The sequence below is a fragment of the Sturnira hondurensis genome, unplaced genomic scaffold (genome assembly GCF_014824575.4).
Source record: "Sturnira hondurensis isolate 20B ecotype Veracruz unplaced genomic scaffold, ASM1482457v3 Scaffold0006713, whole genome shotgun sequence".
In the NCBI taxonomy this organism is placed as follows: Eukaryota; Metazoa; Chordata; class Mammalia; order Chiroptera; family Phyllostomidae; genus Sturnira; species Sturnira hondurensis.
The window spans coordinates 3,329,381-3,353,446 of record NW_028079344.1 but is presented as its reverse complement, the minus strand read 5'-3'; the positions used below and the strand labels follow the sequence as shown (position 1 = coordinate 3,353,446).

General features: G+C 43.3%; 1 protein-coding gene across 2 annotated transcripts in view; it reads left to right on the top strand.

Moving 5' to 3' along the window:
- Nucleotides 1-1,118: 1,118 nt before the first annotated feature.
- LAMA1 (laminin subunit alpha 1) overlaps nucleotides 1,119-24,066 on the top strand; it is a 152,566-nt gene continuing 129,618 nt past the window's right edge. For both annotated transcript variants that reach the window (XM_037050331.1, XM_037050330.1), the window contains exon 1: nucleotides 1,119-1,289. In XM_037050331.1, coding sequence (XP_036906226.1) covers nucleotides 1,217-1,289 — 73 coding nt within the window. In that variant the 5' untranslated portion in view covers nucleotides 1,119-1,216. The remainder of the gene's footprint in view (nucleotides 1,290-24,066) is intronic.

The window sequence follows — 24,066 nt, the reverse complement described above, 5'->3', positions numbered from 1 at the left end:
GAAAAATAATTGCTAATATTACAATGATAAATTATTCATTAAGAGTTTTAAAAAGAGCTTTTAGAAAAACTGGAATTGGTAGAGTTGTCACATTGTTAACACAACTGAGATGATATTACCTTCCTGTTTGGACAAAAAAAAAGACAAAATGAGAGTGTGAGAAGGTAAAAGGGATTTTTATTATCCTGTGTTTGTATTGCGAGAAAGTGAAATCTGCAAAGCGCAAAGAATATACTTTTAATAGAAAAAAAACAGAGGAAATTTAAAACATTTTAACGGGGACCAGATGTCTTTTAAAAAGAAAAAAAACAAAGTAGTCGAAATCTCGTGTTAAGACTAAATTTCCAAAGGGAATGAGAGCTCTTTCTGCAGCAGTAAGAGGAAGCTAATAATAATAAAGTCCAAGCGACCTTCCTTGTCTTCCCTAGAAAAGTGGGAACTAAGTTACAATACATTTTAAGCAAAATCTTTCTCAAATCCTCTGCCAGCCGCCGAAGGGGGAGGCTGGTCAGTTAAGCCCAGATTCTCCTCTGCAGTGGGAAAGCTAAAGGCCAGGGCTCAGGCCACCTTCCGGGGGACAAGGACCCTGGAAAGCTAAGACCTGGGCGCTATTCGGAGGGAGGAGGCTGGCGGCCAGGCCCCGGAGCACCCTCGGGATGGAGGGCGTGGTACGTGCGGCCCGGGAGGAACGGCGACGTCCGGCGGTGGCACGTCTTCCAGGCTCCTAGGGCCGGGGCCGGCTGCGGGGCCACCGTAGGGCGGGCAGGGTCAACGGGGCAAATACTTTCTCGGAATGCACCCGTCTGGGCCCACGTCAGCAGTGTCTCCTCCTTCCCAGCCCACCTTCTCCAGCCCCCAACCCCCAACCGCGACCGGGCGGGTGCAACTGGCCAGCCCCCACCCCTCCCCGAGTTGGGGGACGCTCCGCGCGAGGCGCTCGGCGGGCGGACCGGTCGAGCGCGGCCCGGGAGCGGCGCGTCCCCGCGGGTCCGGGCGGGCTGCGCCCCGGGCCTCCCTGGGGGAGGGGTCTGCCGCGTCCGGGCCTGGGAGGGGCGGGTGGCGGCGGAGGTCGGCCGGGTGTGGACGAGGGGCGGACTGGCGAGAGGCGGACTGGCGAGAGGCGAGTGCCCCGCCGAGGAGCAGCAGACTCGCGCTCTGTGGAGCGTCCCCGCGCGTGGCCGCGGCTTTCTTTCCCGAGCCACCGGGCGGCGGCGAGATGCGCAGGGGCGGCTCTGGGGTCGCGCTGCTGGCCTCGGCGCTCTGGGTCGTCGCGCTGTGCCAGCAGAGAGGTGAGCCACGTCCCCAGTCCCTCTGCGAGCGGCGGGAGGCTGCGGGACAAAGCCCTGCGCTTTGTCTCCTTTTAGGTGGGTGCGCGAATCCCCCTTCGCCGCGGACTTGAGGATCGGGCACGTGGGTTTCCCGCGCCGCCCCTGGAAGCGGCTCTCCGGAGGGGCGGGAGAGGGCTGGGAACGACACCCCACACGGACGCAGCCCTCTCTTCCGAACCTTCGGCTTTAAACTCCTGGGACCCTGGGGTTCCACGCTGTGACTTTTGCAGTTTTCGGAGCGCCGTTGAAGAGAGCGGTGCAGGAGCGGCGGGAGTGGGGCGCGGGGGCGGATGCACCGAACCCGCCGCGGTCTCGGGCTCTGGCGAGTGGGTCGGGCAGCGGGCGAGGTACGGAGCTGCAGGCTGCGCGCGGGGAATGAATGGCAAAGGCTTTCTGCCGGGTCTCTTTCGTGCCCTGCGGAGGAAAGCCCGATCTTCCGCGGCTGGGAAGGGACGGGCTCCTCGGGGCCACTCGCGGCCCAGGTGGGGAGAGACCACGGAGAGAAGCACGCGCGCAGCCGGCTGTCCCAGGCGGGGGCCCGCCCGCTCAGCCCCCGCGGACGGCGCCCAGGACGCGGGGCGTCCTCCGCAGCGGAGCCCTTTGTGCCTGCAGGCCCCGAGGTGGCCAGACTCGCTGGGTCAGACCGTGGTCAGTCCGGGGTGAGCCTACGGAGAAGGGAGGGAGGACTTGGCCTGCTCGTCGTCGCGTGGGTTAAATGGTTCTCGAGGCAAAGTTTGGGAAGAGCAGAAGCTAATTTCCACAGCTTCTGTCAATGCCAAGGAAGAGAAACCGGCTTTTCGTCTGCAGACAACCCCATTGCCCACTCTGCCCGCAGGGTTCAGCCTTCATAGCGCTTTTGCTTGTTGGCTAAGCCGTCATGAATATTTGTTGAAACTTCTTAAAGTACGCAACAGCTGACCATGGGCGTACGTCCACAAATACACATTTCATTACATAAATTTTAAGAAAACACACTTCAAAAAAAGGTAGGCGAAATGCGAAATACCGTCGTGGGAAAAATGCGTGTTTTGGCGTTGTGCTGAGTTAGTAACTCTGCAGAAACGAGACCGTCTCATTCATTCAAGCATTCATGATGAAAGCACTGGACCGGAGCTGGCAACACAGCTTTGAATAGCTGGGCGTCTGCTCTGTGCTGAGCTAGGATCTGAAGGGAGGGGAATTTGCATAGTTTTCCGTGAAAGAAAGCAGCGGGCCAGGGGGAGAGAAGGCTTTGAGGCTGGAAGCTGAACTCATTTCACTCAGGTTGCAGAAAGTGAACACGTCCCGGTTTCCCACAGGGTGGAGAGAGGGCAGCTTGACTAAGTTTTATTGTTAGAAGAAATGGAAAGTCCTAGACAGAGGACATGCCCTGAAGGTTTTCTGTGCCCCTCCAGGGGCTCGGCGCTTGGCTTGGGCGGTTATGAATGGTGTTTAGAGAAAGTGGACCACATGGGGCTTTCCTGTTTTAAGATGCTGTGGAAAACCACCCACCGCTGGAGCCTTTGAATCTTTCAGGCTGCCTTCCAGTCCCCACGCCATCAACCATCACCCTTCTGAACAAGCGTCTTTGAGAGAGTTTTGATTAAAAAAAAATTAACCTGTGCCCCATGGAGATAGCATGGAGTAGTGCAATGCTATAACATAGTCATAATAAAATAATAATCCTGCCTGCATCATCTCTGAGGTAGCTATCTGGTGCTTACATTTTTTTAAAAATAATCATTATCTAATAGCATTTAGATTATTGACAGTCCTCTACCATTTCTGCAGTCTCTCCAGATTACCTTACAATTCATAGAATATGATTCAATGGCTAATTTTCTTTGTCATGTAACCAGCTTCAAGTAAACTATGTATAAGTATATTATAAGAGGTGGTGTGTTTCTAAAAATAATGTTTTGTTTAATCCCACAGCTCACAATTACATAGAATTATAGTCACTTCACAGGTCAGCCCATCAACTCTTCTGTATTAAATGTGCTCCCCTCCAAGTAACAAAGGATTCCAAGTATACGGAAAAAATCCATTCTATGAATAAAAGAAAATTTACTTCATTCTCATAAGTAACATAGCATTCATATTTAGCATGCGTGTACTCACTAGTAAAGGGTGTGTGCCTGAATGGATTTCAAAGGTGCATTTCTCTTTTCTATAACTGAATTCCCTGAGCAAGGGGCAATTAAAAAAAAACATTGATTTTAGCAGTTAGAAACAAAGATATGTGGAATAAAAACATTACTGCCCACCTCCTATGTCTCCTGGACTTTGGCCCACTCCTTTTTCCTTCCTCTTTTTCAGACATTAAATACAAAGCCTACATCTGTAGTTAATCCAGTGTGATCAAGAATTCCCGTGTTACAGGGATATGACATAAACCTGTAACTGTTGTGTAGTGTCTTGTGTCCCTCCTAGAATTGCACTGCTTTGTAAACCACTATCACAAAATGTTTACATGACCGCTTATTTCAAGGTAATCATCCTTGACATACACTACTACTTTATAATAATTTATTCATAAAGTCTATTAATATTCATTATCATGGACAGAAAGTTCTTTTGGAAAATAACAAGATAAATCTTGGTGCTTTAGGTATCTTATTCTGTGGGCTTACTGACTGTGGGAAATTGGGCAAATCACCTGGCTTCTCTGTGCTTTAGTTTCACCATCTGTGAAATGGGAGTAATAATGGTGCCTCCCTGGAAGAGGCTATTGACGATGACGTGAAACAATGCAAGAAGAGAGCTTAGAACAGTGTCTTGTTCAGGGTTAGCCCTCAACAAACATTAGCTGTAAGTACTACAGTGTCACCATTTTACACAGAACTGTTGGGGAGGCCCTCTTCTGAGCTATATTCTCTGGGATATATAATTGCTTAGAAATTTAGAGTCTGGGTTTGTAATCAGATAGTCCCGATCTCACATACCAGACCCGTCACTTTGATGAGCCATGACATTGGTTAACTTTCTTTATATATCTGAATTCTTAACATCTCGGTCTCCTGTTTATAAGATGGATGGCATTATTGTGATTAAATAACACATGAAAAATGTTGTCACAGTGTTGGGTATGTCCTGGTGCCATGGACGTGCAGTCCCTGCTGGTGAGTTTCTCGGGGGCCTGTCCTGTGGCCCCCCTGTCCTGGCCACCCCTCCCTCTGCCATTGCTCACATTGATTAGATCATTAAGACTTGTTGATTTTACTAACTGAAAATTTTTGGGATCTGTCTCCCACTTTCTGTCTCCACTGCCGACTAGTTGTTTGATTTTCCCATGGAATGTTTGGATGGTTCTCTCGTGGGTCCTCCTCCCACCCCTCAGTCCTTCCTCAGAACTGCCACCACCGAGATGTTTCCAGAAACACAACCAATGTTGGACCAACACCTCCCAAACTCCTTACTTCATGACACACGCACACTGAATGACACTGGTGCAGGTCACGTTGTGGGTAAATCGAGGACTGGAACCCCAGCTCACCTTTTGCCCCAGAGCCGAGGGGTGTCATCTCGTGCACACCTGCACCCATCAGTGCTCACCAGTGTTTCCCAGCACAGGGGCTGTAAGTGCAGGATAAGTCTCCCCTTTGGGTTCTCACCCCCTGGAAAATGCTCCAGGTCCCTGGATGCTCTCCCAGTGAACTCCACACCATGCTGCTCCTACACTGTTGTCCCCATGGTGGGGTGACAATGGGCTTGCTACTTTGTCTCACTCACTGGCTTGGGCTTCTCAAGGGCAGGGATTGTTTTATTTACATCTGTGTATTCATTGCTTTCAATGTTCCCGAAAGTAACAATGTTCCTGAAAGTTAACTGTCTTTATTGAGCCAGATTGAAATTAATATCTGTGCTTATGAATCAAGTAACTTAAAAAAGTGTTTTTGAGCCCTGGCTGGTGTAGCTCAGTGGACTGAGCGTGGGCCTGCAAACCAAGGAATCGTGGTTCGATTCCCAGTCAAGGCACATGCCTGGGTTACAGGCCAGTTCCCGTCACGGGACGCATTAGAGGCAACCACACATTGCTACTTCTCTCCCTCTCCCTCTCCCTTCCCCTCTAAAGATAAATAAATAAAATCTTAAAAATAAATAAATAACATTTTTTAAAAAGGGTTTTTGAACAGGTATTCTATGGCCATGGTAGAGAATTCAAAGCGTACCAAAGGCTGTAGAGAAAAAGGTTGTCTTGACTTTGTCATCTGTTTCTGAGACAACCACTGCTTTTGTTTCCTTGAGAATCCTTCCGTAGCTGTTTATTTGTGTAAGTCTTAAAGCGAGCTTCTTCATGAAACCTGCTTCTTCCCTAATAGTATAAGGGAGGCATAGGTTGTTTTCTGATAAAATACTGAACAATATTCCTCTCTCCACTGCCCTCCCCCATACTGTGCCCTCAGTGCACTATTGTGGGATGGCAATATGTCACTCATCGAATGAAAGTACTTGTAAAATTCCTTCCAACTTGTCCATTTCAAGATGGTCTTTCACAGAAAGTTATTAAACCCATGTTTCCTAGATCTTTTGAAATTTAAAAACTAGGCCATTGATGGGTTTCATGACATTGCGCTTATTTCTTAATCCTCACTCAAGGACACGTTGATTTCAGATGATGGGGGTGGGACAGAGAAACATCAATGTGAGAGAGAAACATGGATCAATTGCTTCCTGTATGTGCTCTGACTGGGACTCGAACCCACAGCCTTTTGGTGATCAAGACAATGTTCCAATCAACTGAGCCACCTGGCCAAGGCTATACTCCTTCTAGCAGTAACAAACTGTTACTTCAACAGTAAATAAGTTTTAAAACTATTTTAGATTTACGATACAGAGAACTCAGGCTTGAGAATAATTCTATTAGAAGTTTAGGATAGTGTGTTATTTATTTCATCAATAAGTGTGACTTATGATTGGAACACATATGGAAGAGACAGAGAAATTTGATTTTAAAAAAAAATCCCACTGAATAAAGTTAAGCCTGTACTTTGAATCTAAAAATTAACTGGGGACAACCATAGAGAACTCTTGGTGGTAGGCCTCAGGTGAAGTTTTTAGTTACATTCCTCAAATATGTTTGGATGAACAAGAAAACTGTAGTTTCCTGTGAAAGATGCATGTACCTTATTTACATGTTTGCAAATAATTCCTTTATTAGTTTTATTTCTAAAATACTAATATGTACCTACATATAATTGAGTAAATAAATCCATTTCAAAATTAATGAGAAAACGATCTTTTATAGAAGTAATTTAATTAAGGTCATGAACTTGGATTCTGTTGGAACATGCCTGCCAGGAGTTATTTCAGCGTGAAACACTGCACTGCAGCTGGAGTCGCTGCGTTTTCATGTCCTTTATACTGAGGACTATGACAGTCCTTGGCCGGGGAAACCATTTAGCAGGCGGAATCCTTCCACTTGGGTCTTTGTTTTCTCAAGCCTAGATCGGGAGAGCTTTCTTTGGGTTAACTTGTTCCCAGTGATTTTTTGTCTTGCTTGAGGGCAGGAGACAGACAATGGAGGCAGTGAGATTCCAAATCAGCGTAGTGGGTGACATTCTTGCCTAGGTAAGCGTTTATCTCAGAGTGTTAATCCAGAAACCCCAACATAGAAACACATGCGATTCTGATTCCAGTGTCTGTGTGCATTGGTTTTTCTTTTCTGGATCTACCATTTGAGGTTTGAATCTTTTCATTCCTGAAGTTATTTTTAAGTCTGATCTGTTGGACTGGCAGGCGGTATGACTCAAATTCTTTTGCCGGACAACCTCCTGTATTGCTGTTGGGGGTGTCGAATTTAGGTAAATCAGTATTCATGGATAGTGCCGTATTTTCTCATTCCCTAAAGAGTTTCTTGCACTTGGTTCCATGTTCCACCATTTCCTTCCAGAACCCTGGGAAACTCTCCACAACAATAAGGAAGATGCCAAGTTTAGTGACCACTTTTAGTTGAGAGAATATTTCAAAAGGAAAACACCTCCCACCACAATGCGGATGATTATACACATCACATTGAAATGTCTTCCAACCTCGCCGCAACGACAGTCTTACTCAGAAAAAAAAAAAGAACGATAAAATGACAAAAACCTCACCACTATCAACAAATGAACATAAAAGAAAGACAACAAAAACAAAAACTAAGCAAACAGCTAGAACAGGAACAGAATCAGAGAAATAGACATCACACAGAGGGAGTTCAGAGGGGAGGGGCAAAGGAGAAATAGCGGGGGAAAGGTACAGGGAAGAAGAAGCATAATTGGTTGGCATAAAACAGATGGGGAGAGATTAAACATGGTATAGGCAATAGAGGACTCAAAGAACTTACATGTACAACCCATGGACATGAACAAAGTGGGGGGAATGCTGGAGGGTTGGGGGTGCAGGGTGGAGGGGGGACAAAGGGGGGAAAATTGGGAAAACTAATAGCATAATCAATAAAATATACTTTAAAAAAAGAGATGACCTGGTGCTGTCATCCCAGCCCAGGAGGGCCTCCCTGCCCTGTGACCCTCCCTGTTTCTCCCCCTTTGTGACATTCTTGCAGTTCCGGTGGCTTCATCTTACTTTTCTTTCTTTCCTTTTTCTGTACCTCCTTGTTCAAATCCTCCTCTGAATTTTTGTTTCTTCCTTTAAAGAACTCCTTGATTTGTTTTTGGTTTTCCCCATGACCACTGCAGATAATCACCAGCTGTCTAAATTACTATTACCAGCCACTTTGAATAACGCTGGCATTCTTTCCCTTAATCTAATCTCACACTGCAGCTAGGCTAATTCTGCTGAAGCACCTCCTTCATAATGGCCCTCCTGCCCTCTGCTTCATAGGGTCCCTACTCCTGCCCACAGCCCACAGCCCACTGATGTCTGTAATTCCTCCAAATTCAGCCACAGGCAGCCAGCACTCTTCCTAACTTTCTGTCCTGAACATCTTCCTCCCTCACTGCAGGGGATGCGTTGACTTTCGGTGGCATTAGGTGCTCCGATTACTCCCTCTCTTCAATGGTGTCCCCATGACCATCCCTGCACAGCTGGCAACTTAATGCCCTAAGACAGCCTTGGTGTTATGGCATTTGTCAACTGTCCCATTTCTGAATTTGCACTGTATTTTGTAAGTCAGAGTTCCCACCCAGCTGGAGTTGCTATCTGCTCCTCTTTTAGATGGCTTGCCCCGAATGCTGTCAGTCAAAGCTTAAGAAAGGGGGAGCATTTTCCTTTCACATATCAAAACCTTAGCTTCCAGCATATTTCTTTCAATACACAAAGAATTTGAGGGCACAGGGTTCTAGTACTAACACCTGAGTGATTGGCAGTGGGAGGGCGGTGATACCCACTCATGCTCCCCAGGAGGCGGGGCTGCTGGGCCAACCATGAAACCCTCATCTGGTCTCTGGATTGCAAACCCAGCCCGAGTCCTGGCCCCTCTGGACACGGGGCCCTCCAGCCTCCCAGGTTTTATATTGCCCAAGGGATTAGCCCTTGGCAGGTGGGATCTGGACCCTGTTTCAAAAAGCCCTATTCAAATTTGGTATCTGGAGGCATGAAGATCTTTCCAATTCATCTTCAAGCAGACCCTTTTGGGTTTCTAGTTTAAATTGTCATTCTCAGAACTGTCTCTGCATTTGGCTTACTTTCTGCCCAGTTACTTTCTGTCCTGTGGTGGGCTGCACTCGTTCCCCACCCACTGTCTGTCGTTTCAGCCCTTCGTTCTGAATATCAAATTTCAATGTTTATTTAATGATCACCAAAATAAGCCTAATTAACTTTCATCAGCACATAGTTACAATTTTTTTTTGTGATGAGGACTTTCTTAGCAACGTTTCTATATGCAATTCAGTATTATTAACAATAATCTCCATGCTAGACTTATTTATTTTTTAACTGGAAGTTTGTATATTTTGACCCCCTTCACCCAAACACTATGTTTGTTTATGTGCAAAATCTAGTTTTCCCAACTCTTTTTTGACATCTTTCTGGCTTTGCCAGCATACTTTTGTTCATTCTAGCAGTTTGGGGTCCGGAGAGTTTAAGCTATTCACTAACATGTAATGTGTCTTTGGAAGCTCCCATTACTTTTCTTTAAGGGAGTTGGCATCTTAAATAATACCTTCTTGGGGTAGGAAATCTTTTCTTGTGGTTTTGTGCCCTGTGATGTAAGTGTGAGGAGAATCTCCAACAGGTTTTAACACTTTTACCAGGTAAAATTTACATACCATAAAGTTCCATCAATTGAAAATGAACAGTTCAATGATTATTTAGTAAGTTTAGAGTGTTGTACAGTCATCACCCAACCCGGTGTGAGAGATTTCCAGATTTCAAGTGCACCCTCAGCCCTGACTCTCACACTCACCCCCAGCCCCAAGCAATCACCTGCTTTCTGTTCTTTTAGATTTATCTTTTCTGGGAATTTTATACATATGGGCTCATACAGTATGTAGCCTTTTGTGTCTATCTTCTTTCACTTAACATGGTGTCTTTTAGGGTCACCTATACTATAGCATGCATCTGTAGTCCATTCCACTTTGCTGCTGAGTAGTGTTCCACCCTGAGGGTCGGCCGCATTTTGCTCATCCCATCACCAGAGGGTGGACACTATGACTGTTATCATTTAGGGCTATGAGAGTAATGCTACAAGCATTCACATACACGTTTGTGTGTAGACATGTTTTCATTTCTTATGATTGAAATTCCTAGGAGCAGGATGTGAATCATATTATAAATTTATTTTAGTTTAAAAAAGAAACTGTCAAACTCTTCCAGTGACTGCACCACCTCACAATGTAAAATGTAGCAGTGTCTACGGGTTCCAGTTTCTCCAGATCCTTACCAACACTACACATTGTCTCTTTCTGATTATAGGCATTTTAGTGACTGTGAAGTAGTATTTTATGCTTTAATTTTCATTCCCTTAATAATTAATGATATTGAGCATATTTTGTATGCGTATTAGTTATTCCTATAGCCTCTTTAGTGTAAAATGAAAGTATTTTATTCAATTTTTACTTTTTTTTACTTTGAATATTGAGTTTAAGAGGTTTTCATACGGCCCTGTCTGGGTAACTCAGTTGGTCAGAGCATCATCCCGCTATGGCAAAGCTGAGGATTCAACTAATGGCCAGGGCACAGACAGGAAGCAACAAAGAAATACGTAAATAAATGGAACAACAACTACATCTCTCTCTCTCTCAAATCAATCAATACAATTTTTTAAAGTTCTAGATACAACTTCTTTATCACAAATGTGACATGAAAATATTTTCTCAGTCTATGGCTCATCCTTTTATATTCTTTTTTTTTAAACAGAGTAGAGAATCATCTCTCTCTCTTTTTCTATTTTAATATTTTATTTATTTATCTTTTTAGGGGGGAAGGGAAGGAGAGAGGAAAGAAACATCAATGTATGGTTGTTTCTCATGCATCCCCTGCAGGGAACTGGCCCCTGCCGGAAACTGGCCTGTAACCCAAGCATGTGCCCTGACTGGGAATCGAACCGCGATCTTCTGGTTTGCAGGCCTGTGCTCAATCCACTGAGCTACACCAGCCAGGGCTCCTTTTATATTCTTAAAGGTGTGTGTAGAGTGCCAAACATTTTTTTTTGATTGTCCATTTTATGAAATTTTGTTTTATGAAGTTTTTGTTGTCGTATTTAAGAATTCTCTGCCCAATCTAAGATCATAAACATTTTCTTCTACATTTTCTTTCAGTTTTATAGTTTAGCTTTTGCATTTATGTCTGTGATCCATTTGGAGTGTACTGGTACTTCATGCATGGTAAGTGCATTTATGGAAAAGACAAAATTGCCCTGGCATTTTGCCAAACATCAATTGGCCATAAATGTAACCGTGTGTTTCTGGATTCTCTATTTTGTCCCATTAATCCATATGGCTGTTCTTCAGTTTACATCCCACTGTCTGGATTCCTTGGCTTTTAAAATAAGTTTTGAAATAAGTAGGGTAAGCCACTTGATTACTTTTACTTTTTCTAATTTGACTTGACAGTTCTAGATCCTTTGCGTTTTCATGACTGTGAGCTTGTCAGTGTCTACAAAAGAGACATCCGGGATTTTGATGGGAATTAGGTTGAAGCTATAGATTAGTTCTGGGCGAATTGCTGTCCAACAACATTGAATGTTCCTATTCATGAATAAGAAACATCTCTTCATTCATATTGTCTACTTTCTTTCAGAAATATGTTGTAGTTTTAAGCATATTGGTCTTGAATTTCTTCTGTTAAATTTTCTCTTAAGTATTTTATTCTTTCTTGGTAAAAAAGCCAGGCATGTATGAAGAGTGGATCTAGTCCTTCTTTGGCACCCTATTTCCACAGTGTCCCTGGGAAGGGTGCAGGCCAGCTGTCAGTAGCTTGCTCCTGCTGAGATCTCAACCTCAGAAGCTTTCCGCATTCATTTTCTGCTGAGTTTGTGACTTTTATGTCAACATTGCTGGGCGCATGTTTCACTCTCTGCTCCAAATCAAGTCAGATTTGGGGGTCTAGTCATGCAGCTCGGTTGCTTAGAGCGTCATCCGGATACGTCAAGGTTGCAGGTTTGATCCCCAGTCAGGGCACATACAGAATCAACCAATGATGAATGTATAAATAAGTGAAACAAGAAATCCATGTCTCTCTCTCTCCCTCTCCCTACCCCCTCTCTAAAATTAATAAATTTAAAAGTCAACTTTTGGGTCTCCGGTAGAGAAATGGCTGGCTTCGCACTCACCCGGCCCTGGCAATCTCCACCGGCGAGCTGGGTGCGCGGGACAGCCCCAGGAGGAGGGCTGATCTCTTACCGGTCTAGCCTGCAACCTTGGCAGCTTTCCATAAAGAAAAGTTTCCCAATTGTTGTTAGTCTTCACTTAATTTCAGAGTCTTGAAGTGGTGGTTTTGGAAAATTTTGTGTGGTTATATAATTGTTACTTTGGGGGGGGAGGATTTTCAACCTCTTTACTCTGGTATTGCCAAGAAGTGTCTGTGAAATATTTTAATTTATGTAGATATCTTCACTACCATGAATTTCCCTAATGAGAATCCTCTTCTCTTACCATGCCATTAACAATCCACCAGTTTTACTAATAACCCATTTTTGATACTCCCTTTGCTAATTATAAGTGCTGGTGTTGACAGAGACTCTATTTGGGCGCCCTTGTAACACGGGCAGCCTTCCTGATCAGAACACCACCGGATGCCCCCTGGAAGGGCTGTCACCGACTTCAGTGCCAGCTGCTTTGGGGTAGTTTAACGTAAGTAACACAAACACACACATACACGGGTGTGCACATGCATGTGATGCAACAGTCTTTATACTGAAGTATCTTAATTGCATATACTCGACTAGTTATCATTTGTGTTTAAATGGATGTTCACCTTGAATCAACCTTCAGCTTGTATCCGCAGTTTGAGTACTAGTCAGCACAGTGCAGTGAACATCTCTGGGATTTGCCATTCCTGCTGTGAAGAAGTGCTGTGTTGGCAGTTTGAGAGTGAGGACCCAGGAGTTGAAAGAAGGACTGACATCCTCCTGTATGCATATTAGGCTCTTAAAGTTGCTGACTCCTTCAGGGTGAAAGCATGAGTCTGGAGGAAACAGCAGGGAGAAGTCCGTGCTGAGGTGCTCACTGGGCAGGAAGAATGGGGCCATGTAAGTGTGGAAGGTGCGACTCACAACTCAAACTGAAAAATCTCCCTGTGTGACAACATGTCACCTAAAGGTTTGCAGTTGACTTAAAACAGGAAACTTGCGTGTCAACCGTAGTGGCATGTGTAGTAAAGGCTGGCCATTTTGTTTGTAGTGGTTTGTTCTAAAAAAAAATGTGTTACAGAAGACATATATAAGTGTGGTTTATTTGAGAGTAATCTATTATTGTGGTCCGGCCTGGGCTCCAACTTCTTCATTACTAATGTGTGGAAATAAAGTACATTTTCTGTGTCTCTATTATCATAATAAAAATATATCATAGGGAAGAACTTAAAAATAAGAGGAATATAATATTAAAAATTATTTTAATGAGAGACAGAGAGAGAGCCTGAAGGGCACTGCTGTTGTAGTAAGCTGCATATTCTTGACCTTCCTCGCCCCTCTCAGGCTGTTTTGTTTTTTTTTTTCATCAGAATTGGGAGACAGTGCACCTCCTGCTTTTATCCTCAGAGGTTCTCTTGAAAACTCTTTCCTCTCCATCTGTCACCCTTTTCTGGAAACTCATATGCAAGGTCCTGAGGCAGCCAGGGAACAGATGCCCTGCTCTCCTCTCTGGCCCGCCTCTCCCCACCTGTGCAAAGACCTCCCTGCGGGCCCTCTGTGAATAGACACCTGGAGGCCACCTACTTTGCTGCCACATCAGACTGGTCAGAATACTAGTAACCAGCAGGACTTGGGTTTAAAGGGGTAGCCTTCTGTCAGAAATTAGATAGTGCTATGTAAATGTACTCCTTTACATTATATTAATACCACTTCATATTTCAAAAGCATATTTTCTATACGAACAGCAGCATCATTCGAGTGGAACAGAGCTGAAAAATCAATCCACTGGTTTGTTTTAATAGATTTCTCTCTTGGATGTCCAGTCACCCTTGTTCGTATGTGGTATCTTTAGTGTTGCAGCCCCTGAAGGTTTCTTCCTCTTTACAGTGAGCCAAAAATCTCTGTTTTAACTGAAGCACCGCACTCCCTCTAAAAATAGCTGTCAGAGGTCTACAAGAATTGAATGCAGGATGGAAGGTCTGGAGTTCTGGTTAAACAGTGACAGAAAACTGCTGGAGGAAGCATGATCTCACCGATCAGCCTGATGATCTTTGTGCCAAGATTTGGCTGAATTGGCCAGCTCGAGTGTTCGAACTGGAAAAAACCCAAGGGATCATTTCATCTTTTGAGCTCAAAGCAGCCACCCCAGGAAGATGCCTGGCCACGAAGCATCTCAGCCGCCCCCAGATCTGCAGAATCAGAATCTGCGTTTTAATGAGCTCTCCAGGTGATTTGTACATATTGAGTTTGAGGAACACTGCTCTAATTCTCAACTTCCTCTCTGCAAGCTTGAGCACAGAATGACAGCAGAATATTGTGTGCATAGTTAAGTCACAGTTATTAAATGTGTGGTGGCTAAGGGTCATCTTCCTCTCTTTAATAGCATAACATTATTGATTCAACCTGAGATCATGTTAACATTTTCCACTAATGCTGTTCTCATATTGTGTGTCTCTATGACCGGGAACTGTAACATCTTTTGCACCTTTGCCAAGACAATGCTGTGCTAGCGGGGATTTTGCAGGGGAAGTAGAAAGTCCTCCGTTTATCCTTACTAAGCTCATGCTAGTTTTATTTTGGCCACCGTTGAGATTCCACTAACTCCACAACCCCATGTATTTATTTACTTCCCACACAAATGATGCCTTTTATATCATTATCTAAATTAGGATTAATAATATTAAAGAAGGTAGTCCTGGCACATGGGATGAGAAACTCAGTGTCAGCCCTGAACCTAGTACATGTTATGTTGCTTCTCTCATTTTTGGAGCTGTCTTTTTTGGGAAGTGTGCTTCTTTCCACTTTCCCCATGAAAATGCATCTGTTCGGTGAATGAGCCGCCTTCTGCTTTTTAAGGAGATCGGTTCAGGTGGAGACCTCCAGGATAACTAGCAGAGGCCAACAAGTTGTGTGAAACTTGAGAGGGAAAACCTGGGAGTCGACAGTGTGATGGAGCCCAGAGGAAGGTAGTGTTTAAGAAAGAGAGAAAGGTTATTTTTGACAAAAGCTACTGCGAGGTCAAGTAAACTGAAGGTAAATTTCACGTTGGGCTTGACCACATGGAAGTTAATGGAGAACCTGAAAAGGGCATTTTTAGTGATTTAAAGGAACAGAATCCCACCTGAAGTTGAGTAAAGAGCAAATGTGAGTCAAGGAACTGTAGACAGTGAATGCAATACTTATACATGTCCTTGACATAACATCTTTTCAAAAATAGGAAAACAACCACATTAAATGTGTGTATCTATTAAGAGGCAACTGAATTTCAGAAAAAAATCAAGGGTACTGGAACTGACAAAACACTGTTATTTATTTATTTCAATGAGAATGATACCAATACAATTTAAGTATGTACTTTTGATTGGAATGTTTAGTTGTTGGTCTGTAAGATGAAAGATACTGTAAATGATTTCTTTGCTTGTAAAATGTCTCTAGCCATGCAGTGGGATGAAAGGAGCCGTCATGGGTGGATCCAGCCACCTTGGGGTCACCGTACTGGTGTTCGGTTAGAGGGGTGACGCCATCTCATTTGTCAAATGATCTCCTCAGAGCTGTGTGGACCCTTGTGAGGACAGTCCTCAAATGACTCTGCCGCTGGCCACTTCCAGGACCAGTAACATAATTTGAAGAGCTAGTGCAAAATGAAAATGCTGGGCCCCTTGTTTAAATTTAAAACATTGCAAGACAGTTTCACGAGAGCATTAGACCAAGGGCAACTTCACTGGTCACATACCCAGGAAGTAGCCCTGGGCACATTCCCAAGTGGGGAAGCCAGAGTTTTGAAGAATAAGCAAGCAAAATCTATACAACAGAGCACAGAAGTGCAGAGGAAAGAGGAAGAAATAAATACTGCCTGATGGGATCATAGAAAAGTTTATTGTTTTCAGAAGTGTTTGGGCTGATAAGAAAATGTTAAATTAATTGATGTGTTTGGGTATTTTTTAATGATGTAAACAGTACAGCCCTGGTCTGGTTGTTCAGTTGGCTGGAGTGTCATCTCGTACACCAAAAGTGTTGTATTCAATTCAGGTCAGGGTACATACCTAGGATGCAGATTAGATCCACAGTCAGGGTAAGTGTGGGAGACAACAGATAGACATCTCTCTCTATCTCTGTCCCTCTCTCCCTCTCCCCCTTTCTCTCTCTCTCTCTAAAAATCAATAATACAAAATATCCTAAGGTGAAGATTTAAAACATTGTACAAATAGTACAAAAATTATAAATAATAAAATATCATGCAACTTTATTCTAGTTCTGCGGGACTGGTGATGTTCAGTTTAAAGACTGCCCTGGCTTTTCGGCTTTCCTTTAAGTGGGGCAGTGAAGTTCACACATGTGCGGGTCTGGAAGCAGTGAGGAGGGGCGCTGCCTTCCCACGGTGATGGGAAGGATATAAAATTTAAACGCAGATATGAATCTGGGTTGCTTTGTGGTTTGTCTATGTGCAGTTATGGTTTTGATCAGTCTTTGCTGTTTAAGAACAATTTAAAATTTTTGGAAACTAAAGAGAAAAACACTTCTTGATGAATGAATTGTATTTTCCTATGCTGAAATAAAAACTGCAGCAGCATGGAATACAAGTATTAAACAAGTCTTTGTGGGAGGAATGGGTGAACCCTGATAAGGTGCTACTTTCTACAAACAATATTTGTGCCTTGCTTGCTCATTGGTTTGTTTATCTTAACAGTGAAAACCTCTGTTTTCATCAAGGACACCTTGAGCCCATTGCTATGGAAATGAACTCCAGCAAAATCCTGCTAAGGCCTTTCACTCACCACCCTCTTTGGTTTCTCCAAGATTAATCTTCTCTTCATTTTTCATGTGAGAAAAAAAAATCAACTGTGTTAAAGGCCAAATGCTCGGGAATTTGGATTTGACTTTTTCCTCACTGTGTGAGGGTCTTTCGTTCTCTTCCTCTCCCCCACGCCTTTTTCTCACTGTGCTGGAAAGGGCCTTGGAATCTCTAGAAAGCTTTTCTTTTACTAACAGCCATCCATAATTGAGTAGTTTAGTCCAAAAACCTGGTATTTGCTTTGAAGAGGGGACAGGGATGGTGTGAGAGGGCAGCCATTCTGTAGTCAATGCTTCCACCACGCGGAAAGGGCGCCTCATCTACAGGAGAGAAGTCACCCTCCTTTAAAACCCTCGCAAGTGCTGGATTTTTCTTTATTTGAGAAATAGAATAACTAACTGGTACCATTGGGAGAGTTCTCACTGGAGATGCGAGCCCTATTTGTTTGATAGTAAACAAGCAAGACTTTTGTGTATTTCAACGCTAGCTTTGATGTGTTATTTAAACACTCTAAGAATACTGGTATTTGATATACAAAACAAGTTCATTTAATAGGGATTAAAATGATTTTTAATTTAATTTGAGCAACATGAAAGAGTTTCTTTACATGGTGTCGTCCCGTTGTGACAAAGCGTTTGGCCCAGGTTTGTCATAGGAAAGGAGCAGCGGGAGAAGGAACTGCTGCTTGTAAGGGGTCGCTGTTGATGGCTGATCAGTGAGAAGTAAAAGGGAACCACAGGCTTCCCGGGGGTCTGGGGACGGAGAGGCCGGCCCCACGTTGTGGGCTCTGGGCTTTGTTCGAGACACAATTGCAAGACGAGGCAGCATAGAGATTAAAGTGAAAGCGTTTGTTAGTGAAGCAGTGAGACAGAGAGTGGGCTACGCCGCAGACAGAGCAGCCTCTTTTGGGGGACTTACTTTTTTATGGAAGCCGTTTAATGAAAGGCGGGGAGGAATACTCAGGGTCTCTCGGAGAGAGGCCTGAAGATTTCCCGGAAGAGCCCAGTCGGCCCCTTTGTGTCCTTGCACGGGCTTCCGGTTCCGGTGAGTGCGCCAACGCAGTACAGTGCGCCTGAGAGTAGGCAAGGGTGACCCAGGTGGAGTTGGTCTCCACCTGGAACCAGCTGTTCTTCTGCGGGTTCCAAGCCATGAATCTGCTGAGGTCCATCTTACTGTCTCCTCGACAGTCCCTGTAGCCGTTATTGGCTACAGCCATTTTGCCACAGACCTTATCTCAGAAGTAGGAAAACAGTTTCATCTATGCTTATATTTTAAATACACTTACTTCATAATATACAGGTATATTTGTGTTGTTTTCTGGGGGGGAAAAGTTTGAAACGAGTTTTGCCATAGCTTGCTAGTGGACTCCCAAACATATTTTAGGGGTTAGGGATGTGCTACTATAAGTAATTTCAATCTGAACCTTCCTCTGTCTTTACCCCTTTTTCTTTTTATATGAGCTCACCACCCTCAGCATTTATAGGAAATGTTCAGACAACCTGGGTGATATTGAGGACTCATTTTTCATTTGGTTCTGCGGAGTTGGGGGCAGCTGCTGCTCCAGGCCCACCCTGTCAGGTCACTTCAGACCACACCTGAGCAAGATTTTAACCTTCGGCTTGGCCTGAGCTCCTCCTCTCAATCACAATCTACCTGCACCCAAAGGCCAAGGAGCCTTCTGGAACTAGGTTCCTGGAAGAAGATGTGGGGAAAGGAAACTAAAAGTCACCTGTACCATTAGCTCCTCACTCACTACACCTTAACTGAAGCACCTTCCCTACCAGCATTCTTTTTTTTTTTAATTTTCTTCTTTTTTTTAAAAGATTTTATTCATTTATCTTAGAGGGAAAGGTAAGGAGAGAGAGAGAGAGAAATATCAATGTATGGTTGCCTCTCATGCGTTCCCTGCCGAGAACCGGGAAGGGGCCTGCAACCCAGGCATGTGCCCTGACTGGGAATCGAACCGCAATCGTGTGGTTCGCAGGCCCGCGCTCAATCCACTGAGCTACACCAGCCAGGGCCCTACCAGCATTCTTGATCTTTTGGTGCCCTTTGGCTAAGCTCACAAACTTTTTCTCAGCATGATTTTAGATGCATAAAAATATATTACAAAGAAATCCAAATATATTAAAATGGAGTGCTACCTCTGCAGGCTAGCTCCCTGTCATTTTTGAGGTTGTCTCTTTAAAAGTTACCTCCTCAGAGACGCCTGCCCTTGTCAGCTTGCAGAACAATGAAAGAAGACTGTGAGCCCTGGCCGGTGTGGCTCAGTTGGTTGGAGCATCATCCCGTAACTGAAAGGCTGCGGGTTCAAATCCCAGTTGGCACATGCCTCGGTTGCCAGTTAGATCCCTGGCCCAGGTGTGTGTGATCCATGGTCCGGGCGCATATGAGATGCAAGCAGTGGACATTTCTCTCTCTCCTTTCCTCTCTTTAAAATCAATGAAAAAATGTCCTCAGGTGAGGAGAAAAAAGATTGTGATTGACAAGTGTGCATTTAATTTACAGGGATTCAACTACATACACAGTGTTGCAAAGACATCTACAGAAAGAGTAATACAAGAAAAAAAACAAAGAGGGAGGGAGGTTGGGAAGAGTGGCAAGTGTGCATAGAGTGCAGCTGGCAGTCCAGCCTTCTGTGCCTTAGAGTGAGCATGAGATGAGCCTCAGGTCTGCGTTTCCTCCAGGCCTCTCTCATGGTGCACATCAGTCAACTGAGTGTATTTCTTCTGATTAGAGGTAGGCCCTTGTCTTACTTGGTGGCTCTTAAATGCAAACCAACTACTTCATCCAAAATTTAATCAGAGAAACAGAGATTCAAGTATATGAAATAAAACCATAAAAGTTGAATTATATTTGAGGAAATTTGCATTAGTGATCTCCACTGGTAATATGAAAATGATAATAGCAATTATTTATTGAGCCCTTAAGATATTATACTAGGTCTTTTACCCACGTAACTTCATTTAATGATCACAAAAAATTCCTAGGCACTATGCTTCCCACTTCGTAAATAAGGAGACTGACAGGTTAACCCTCCTGGCTGGAGAGTGTAGGAGGAGGATTCAAACCCAGGGTGGTCTGACTTCAAAGCCATTATTATTCTTACCTCAGCCAATAACACCTTTCAAAGGCACTGGTGATTCTAATAGAATTCATATAAAATGCCTGTTTCAAATGGACATTTCTACTTGAAGCCTGGACACGTATAAGTTAGATATTAAACATGCCATATTAAATAGAACTTTTACTGTTTTTGAAAGAATGCAGTGACACACACACACTGTTGGAAAACAAGATTCAAATTTTTAAGATCTTACTGCTTTTATTCAGTGATTCATGAATCAGGCAGCATCCAATCCAATAAAAAGGAGCCTGGAGGAGCTGAACAAAATGAAAGACTTTTATAGGCAAAGGGAGCAGGAACCACAAAGCTATACTGGGCAAAAGGCTGGTTACTGCAAGGTTTCTTTCAGAGGGTGGCAAGGGTCCCCAAAGATGACCTAACTAGTGCTGATCAGGCAATTCCTGAGTGACTGGTTCAAGATTCCACTTCTGGTGGAGCCAGAGACTGTATTGTTTTGGTTTGGTGATGTGGAGCTTTGCATGAGCAACTCCATTTAGAGCCTGTTGTTCTTGTTTTAACATTGAGGAGTAAGCAAGAGTCAAGAAAGGGTCATTGCCATCAGCATAGAGGGGAAGCGAAGCAGCCTCTGAGAATTCTCTGGTTTAGGATTAAGGTTGTATGAAACATCAGTTGTTTCTCTTCTGTTCCTCTTCAGGTGGCTGTTCTCAAGAATGACTTCCAAGTAAGCAAAGAAAATAATGCCACTTTATATTTCTATTTGGTTATTTTATCCAAGAAGATCAAAGAATTACCAAATTCACTGTTTTTGCCATTCGTATATTCATTAAATGGAGAAAAACTATTCTTCTTTTTCAAATAGTGAGAGTGAGAATGAGAATGGTGAGCAAATTTAATTGATAATCTACTAAAGTAAAATTCTAGAATCAGACTCTCTGAGGAAAACTGGTCTCATAAAGGTGCTCATTTAATTATTGAGGCTCTGAGAGGTTGTCTTGTCCAGATACACTGTTGGTCAGTGGTGGGACCAGGGTGACAGTCTAGATTTAGGCCCCTAGTTCTGTGCACTTGTGGGTAACCCAGGACCGTGAGAACATTTCTCCATTCATTTACTCATTTTCTTCATTCAGGCCCCCGGCATGGGGCATTCACATGGGCCAGATGCTGACCTAGAGCAAACAGGACATGACTCTGCCCTGAAGGCACTCACCTGTTAATCAGGGGTTGTTTTTATTTTTTGAAGAAGGCTGGTGAGAGGAGAAGAATTGGTGGGAGGCTGGTCCCCAAATTAATGATCTCTGTATAAACAGTAAGTGCAATGAGAGGGCATGCTGATTTAAAGCAGGACAGAAGGAGAACCTTTATGTTAGCCTGGAGTTCAGGAAAGACCTGGGCTTAGCTTGAAGGATGGTCAGGCAACGAATGGACATATGAAAGGTGCAAAGGGAAGAAAATTGAAATTGATTCAAAGAGCAATGAGGAGCCATTTAAGGATTTTAGACCTGCTCTTGCCTGAGCACATGCCCTCATATTTCTGCTTGAGTTATGCCTGAGTTTCTTATTCTAGATTCTCTCCTCTAACCTATTTTTAAGTATTGCTGCATTTTAAATATTATACTTGCCAGACTCTGAGTAGATGTCTCTCTTCCCCTCCTGATTGTGAGAGCCTTCAGGGTAGTATGGCCCAGCTTCTTCACCTTGGTGTCCTGGGAGGTGCCTGGCATAGTGCTCTGTGAATAAGAGGCTCTCATCACAAATTTATTGAACTTAGTCAAACTTTCTTACCTGCTTTTTATGACTCATATGGCTATGTTAGTAGATATTAATTCATACATCCTCCTAAAATTCATGTTGTTAGAATACCTTGAATATCATTAGAATACTTTAAAGTTATGTTATTAGAATACTTTGATAGTATATCCTGGAATATTATTAAATGCTTCTAGGAGCCCTGGCCAGTGTGGCTTAGTGGGTTGCGCATTGTCCAGCAAACCAAGGGGGTGCTGGTTCTATTCCAGGTCAGGCACGTGCCTGAGTTGCATGTCAGTCCATGGTTGAGGGTATGCAAGAAGCAGCCAGTCGGTGTTTCTCTCCAACATCGATGTTTCTCTACCTCTCTTTCTCTCTCCCCTTCTCTTTAAATATAAATCAATAACTGAACTCTGTAATAAAGAAAGAAAGAAAATAATACTTCTATTTAATAAATAAATAAGTAAACAAACAAAGCCATTTGAAAGCTGTTTGGGGTGCAGTTTTTATTGTTCAGTCAGGTGGCTACCCTGTTTCAGAGGGTGCAGGAGACAGGGTAGTGTGTTCCTGATCCCAGTCTTCTCTAGTCACTTTACAGATGGTGGGTGAGACTGGGAAAGTGAGAGTTGTGTATATGGAGAAAAATAAAAATTTGAATGTTTTTAAACAATCACAAAATTCTCAATTCAGACACTTTAAATTCCTGTTTCTTTTTTTCAAATTCCCCTATGGATTGAAAAAGTAGGTTTGCTTTTTTTTTTTAAAGAATAAACACCCCTGACATCAGAAGCTAATTTTATTATTCAGTCATAGAAAATACTCATAATCCTTAATTTCATGCTGAGAAAATATAACCTGAAATATTGCCACATACATATCCTTTAAGAATTGCAAATCATTTTCCCCCAGAATATCACAATGATTATGGATTAGGCAAGTAACATTTTGTCGAACTTGTTTCTTCCAAAATAGAAGAAACCTCGTTAGAAAAACTCTCGCTTCTCTTGCACACACATGCACCGAGGCCCTGAGCCACTGACCCCAAGTCATTTGAGACCAGCAAAGCTTTCATTTAGAATGGAAGGACAGGTAAAGTGCTTCTCAGATAAGATCAAGTTCAAGGAGTTCATCATCACCAAGCCCTTATTATATGAAATGTTAAGGGGACTTATCTACAAAAAAGGAGTTAAAAAATATGAACAGTGAAAGGACAGCAAACTCATAGTTATTAACAACCACACCTAAAACAAAAGCAAACCAAGAGGGCAGCTAGATCAGGAATGGAACCATAGAAATGAAGAACACATGGAGGGTTAGCAACAGGGGAGTGGGAGGAGGAGAAGGGGGAGAAGGGGGAGAAGGTACAGAAAATAGCATAGACAGTAGGTAGAAAATAGATAGGGGGGAGGGCAGGAATAGTAGGGGAAATATAGAATCTAAAGAACTTGAGACACGTGGTCATAAACTAAAGGGGGGAATGGTGGGGGAGGGGGTGTGCAGGGTGGAGCAAAATGAAGGGGGGGAATACAACAACTGTAATGGTATAATCAATAAAATATATTTAAAAAATAAAGAAATAGTAGAAGCATGTTGTGTAGAAGCAATAGTAGAAGCATGACAGACTAATGGCTGTAATAAATTTTAAAAATGGCTCTACTACAATAGAAATAAGTAAGTAAATAAATAAATAAAAATTTTAAAAAAGAAAATGCAGTGAAAAGTTAAAAAAAAAGAAGAAGAAGAGGCAGATGCCGTGTGCCTCAAGGCTGGTCAGCAGTGCAGATGCTCTCTTTTTAAGATAGTGAAAATATTTTCTGCTGGGGAAAACGCAGAAACCTCTAAAAATGAATTATTCAGCTCTCTGGAAGTCTCTCACCTGAAAACTTTGGTCATTGTGTGGAGTAGCGCTTTTGTCAGCGTTGTGGCAGTTTTTCACCTAATAGTAATATGGGAATTTCCAGCAGATTGATGTGGTCCTGAAATGCATTTAAGAAAACCAAATGTATTCAGGCTGTGAAGAAAGGATGAAAAAAAGCTACTGGTGAATGAGAAGGAATTTATTTCATGCTCAGTGGAGTTTGGCATTATAAAGTCTTTAGCTACCAGTTAAATCAAGGCATAGAAAAATGATTCTATTGTGTGACCTGAATGGGAAAAATGTACAAATTAGTATTACAGTAACACTAACTAAAGCAAATAATGTCTCTCAACAAACATGTATAGTCTAACTTATTAAGTGCACAGCTATGTAAGGGTAAAACTCTGTCACGTGTACCCTGCTACAGCCGCCATTCTGCCTTTGATTTTAGGTGGAAAATCAAACTTTTGTTCTCGGGGGGGATTCTTGATCCCACTGCCCTTTCTCACCCTTTGGTTTCCTATCTTCCCTCCTACTGGAAGC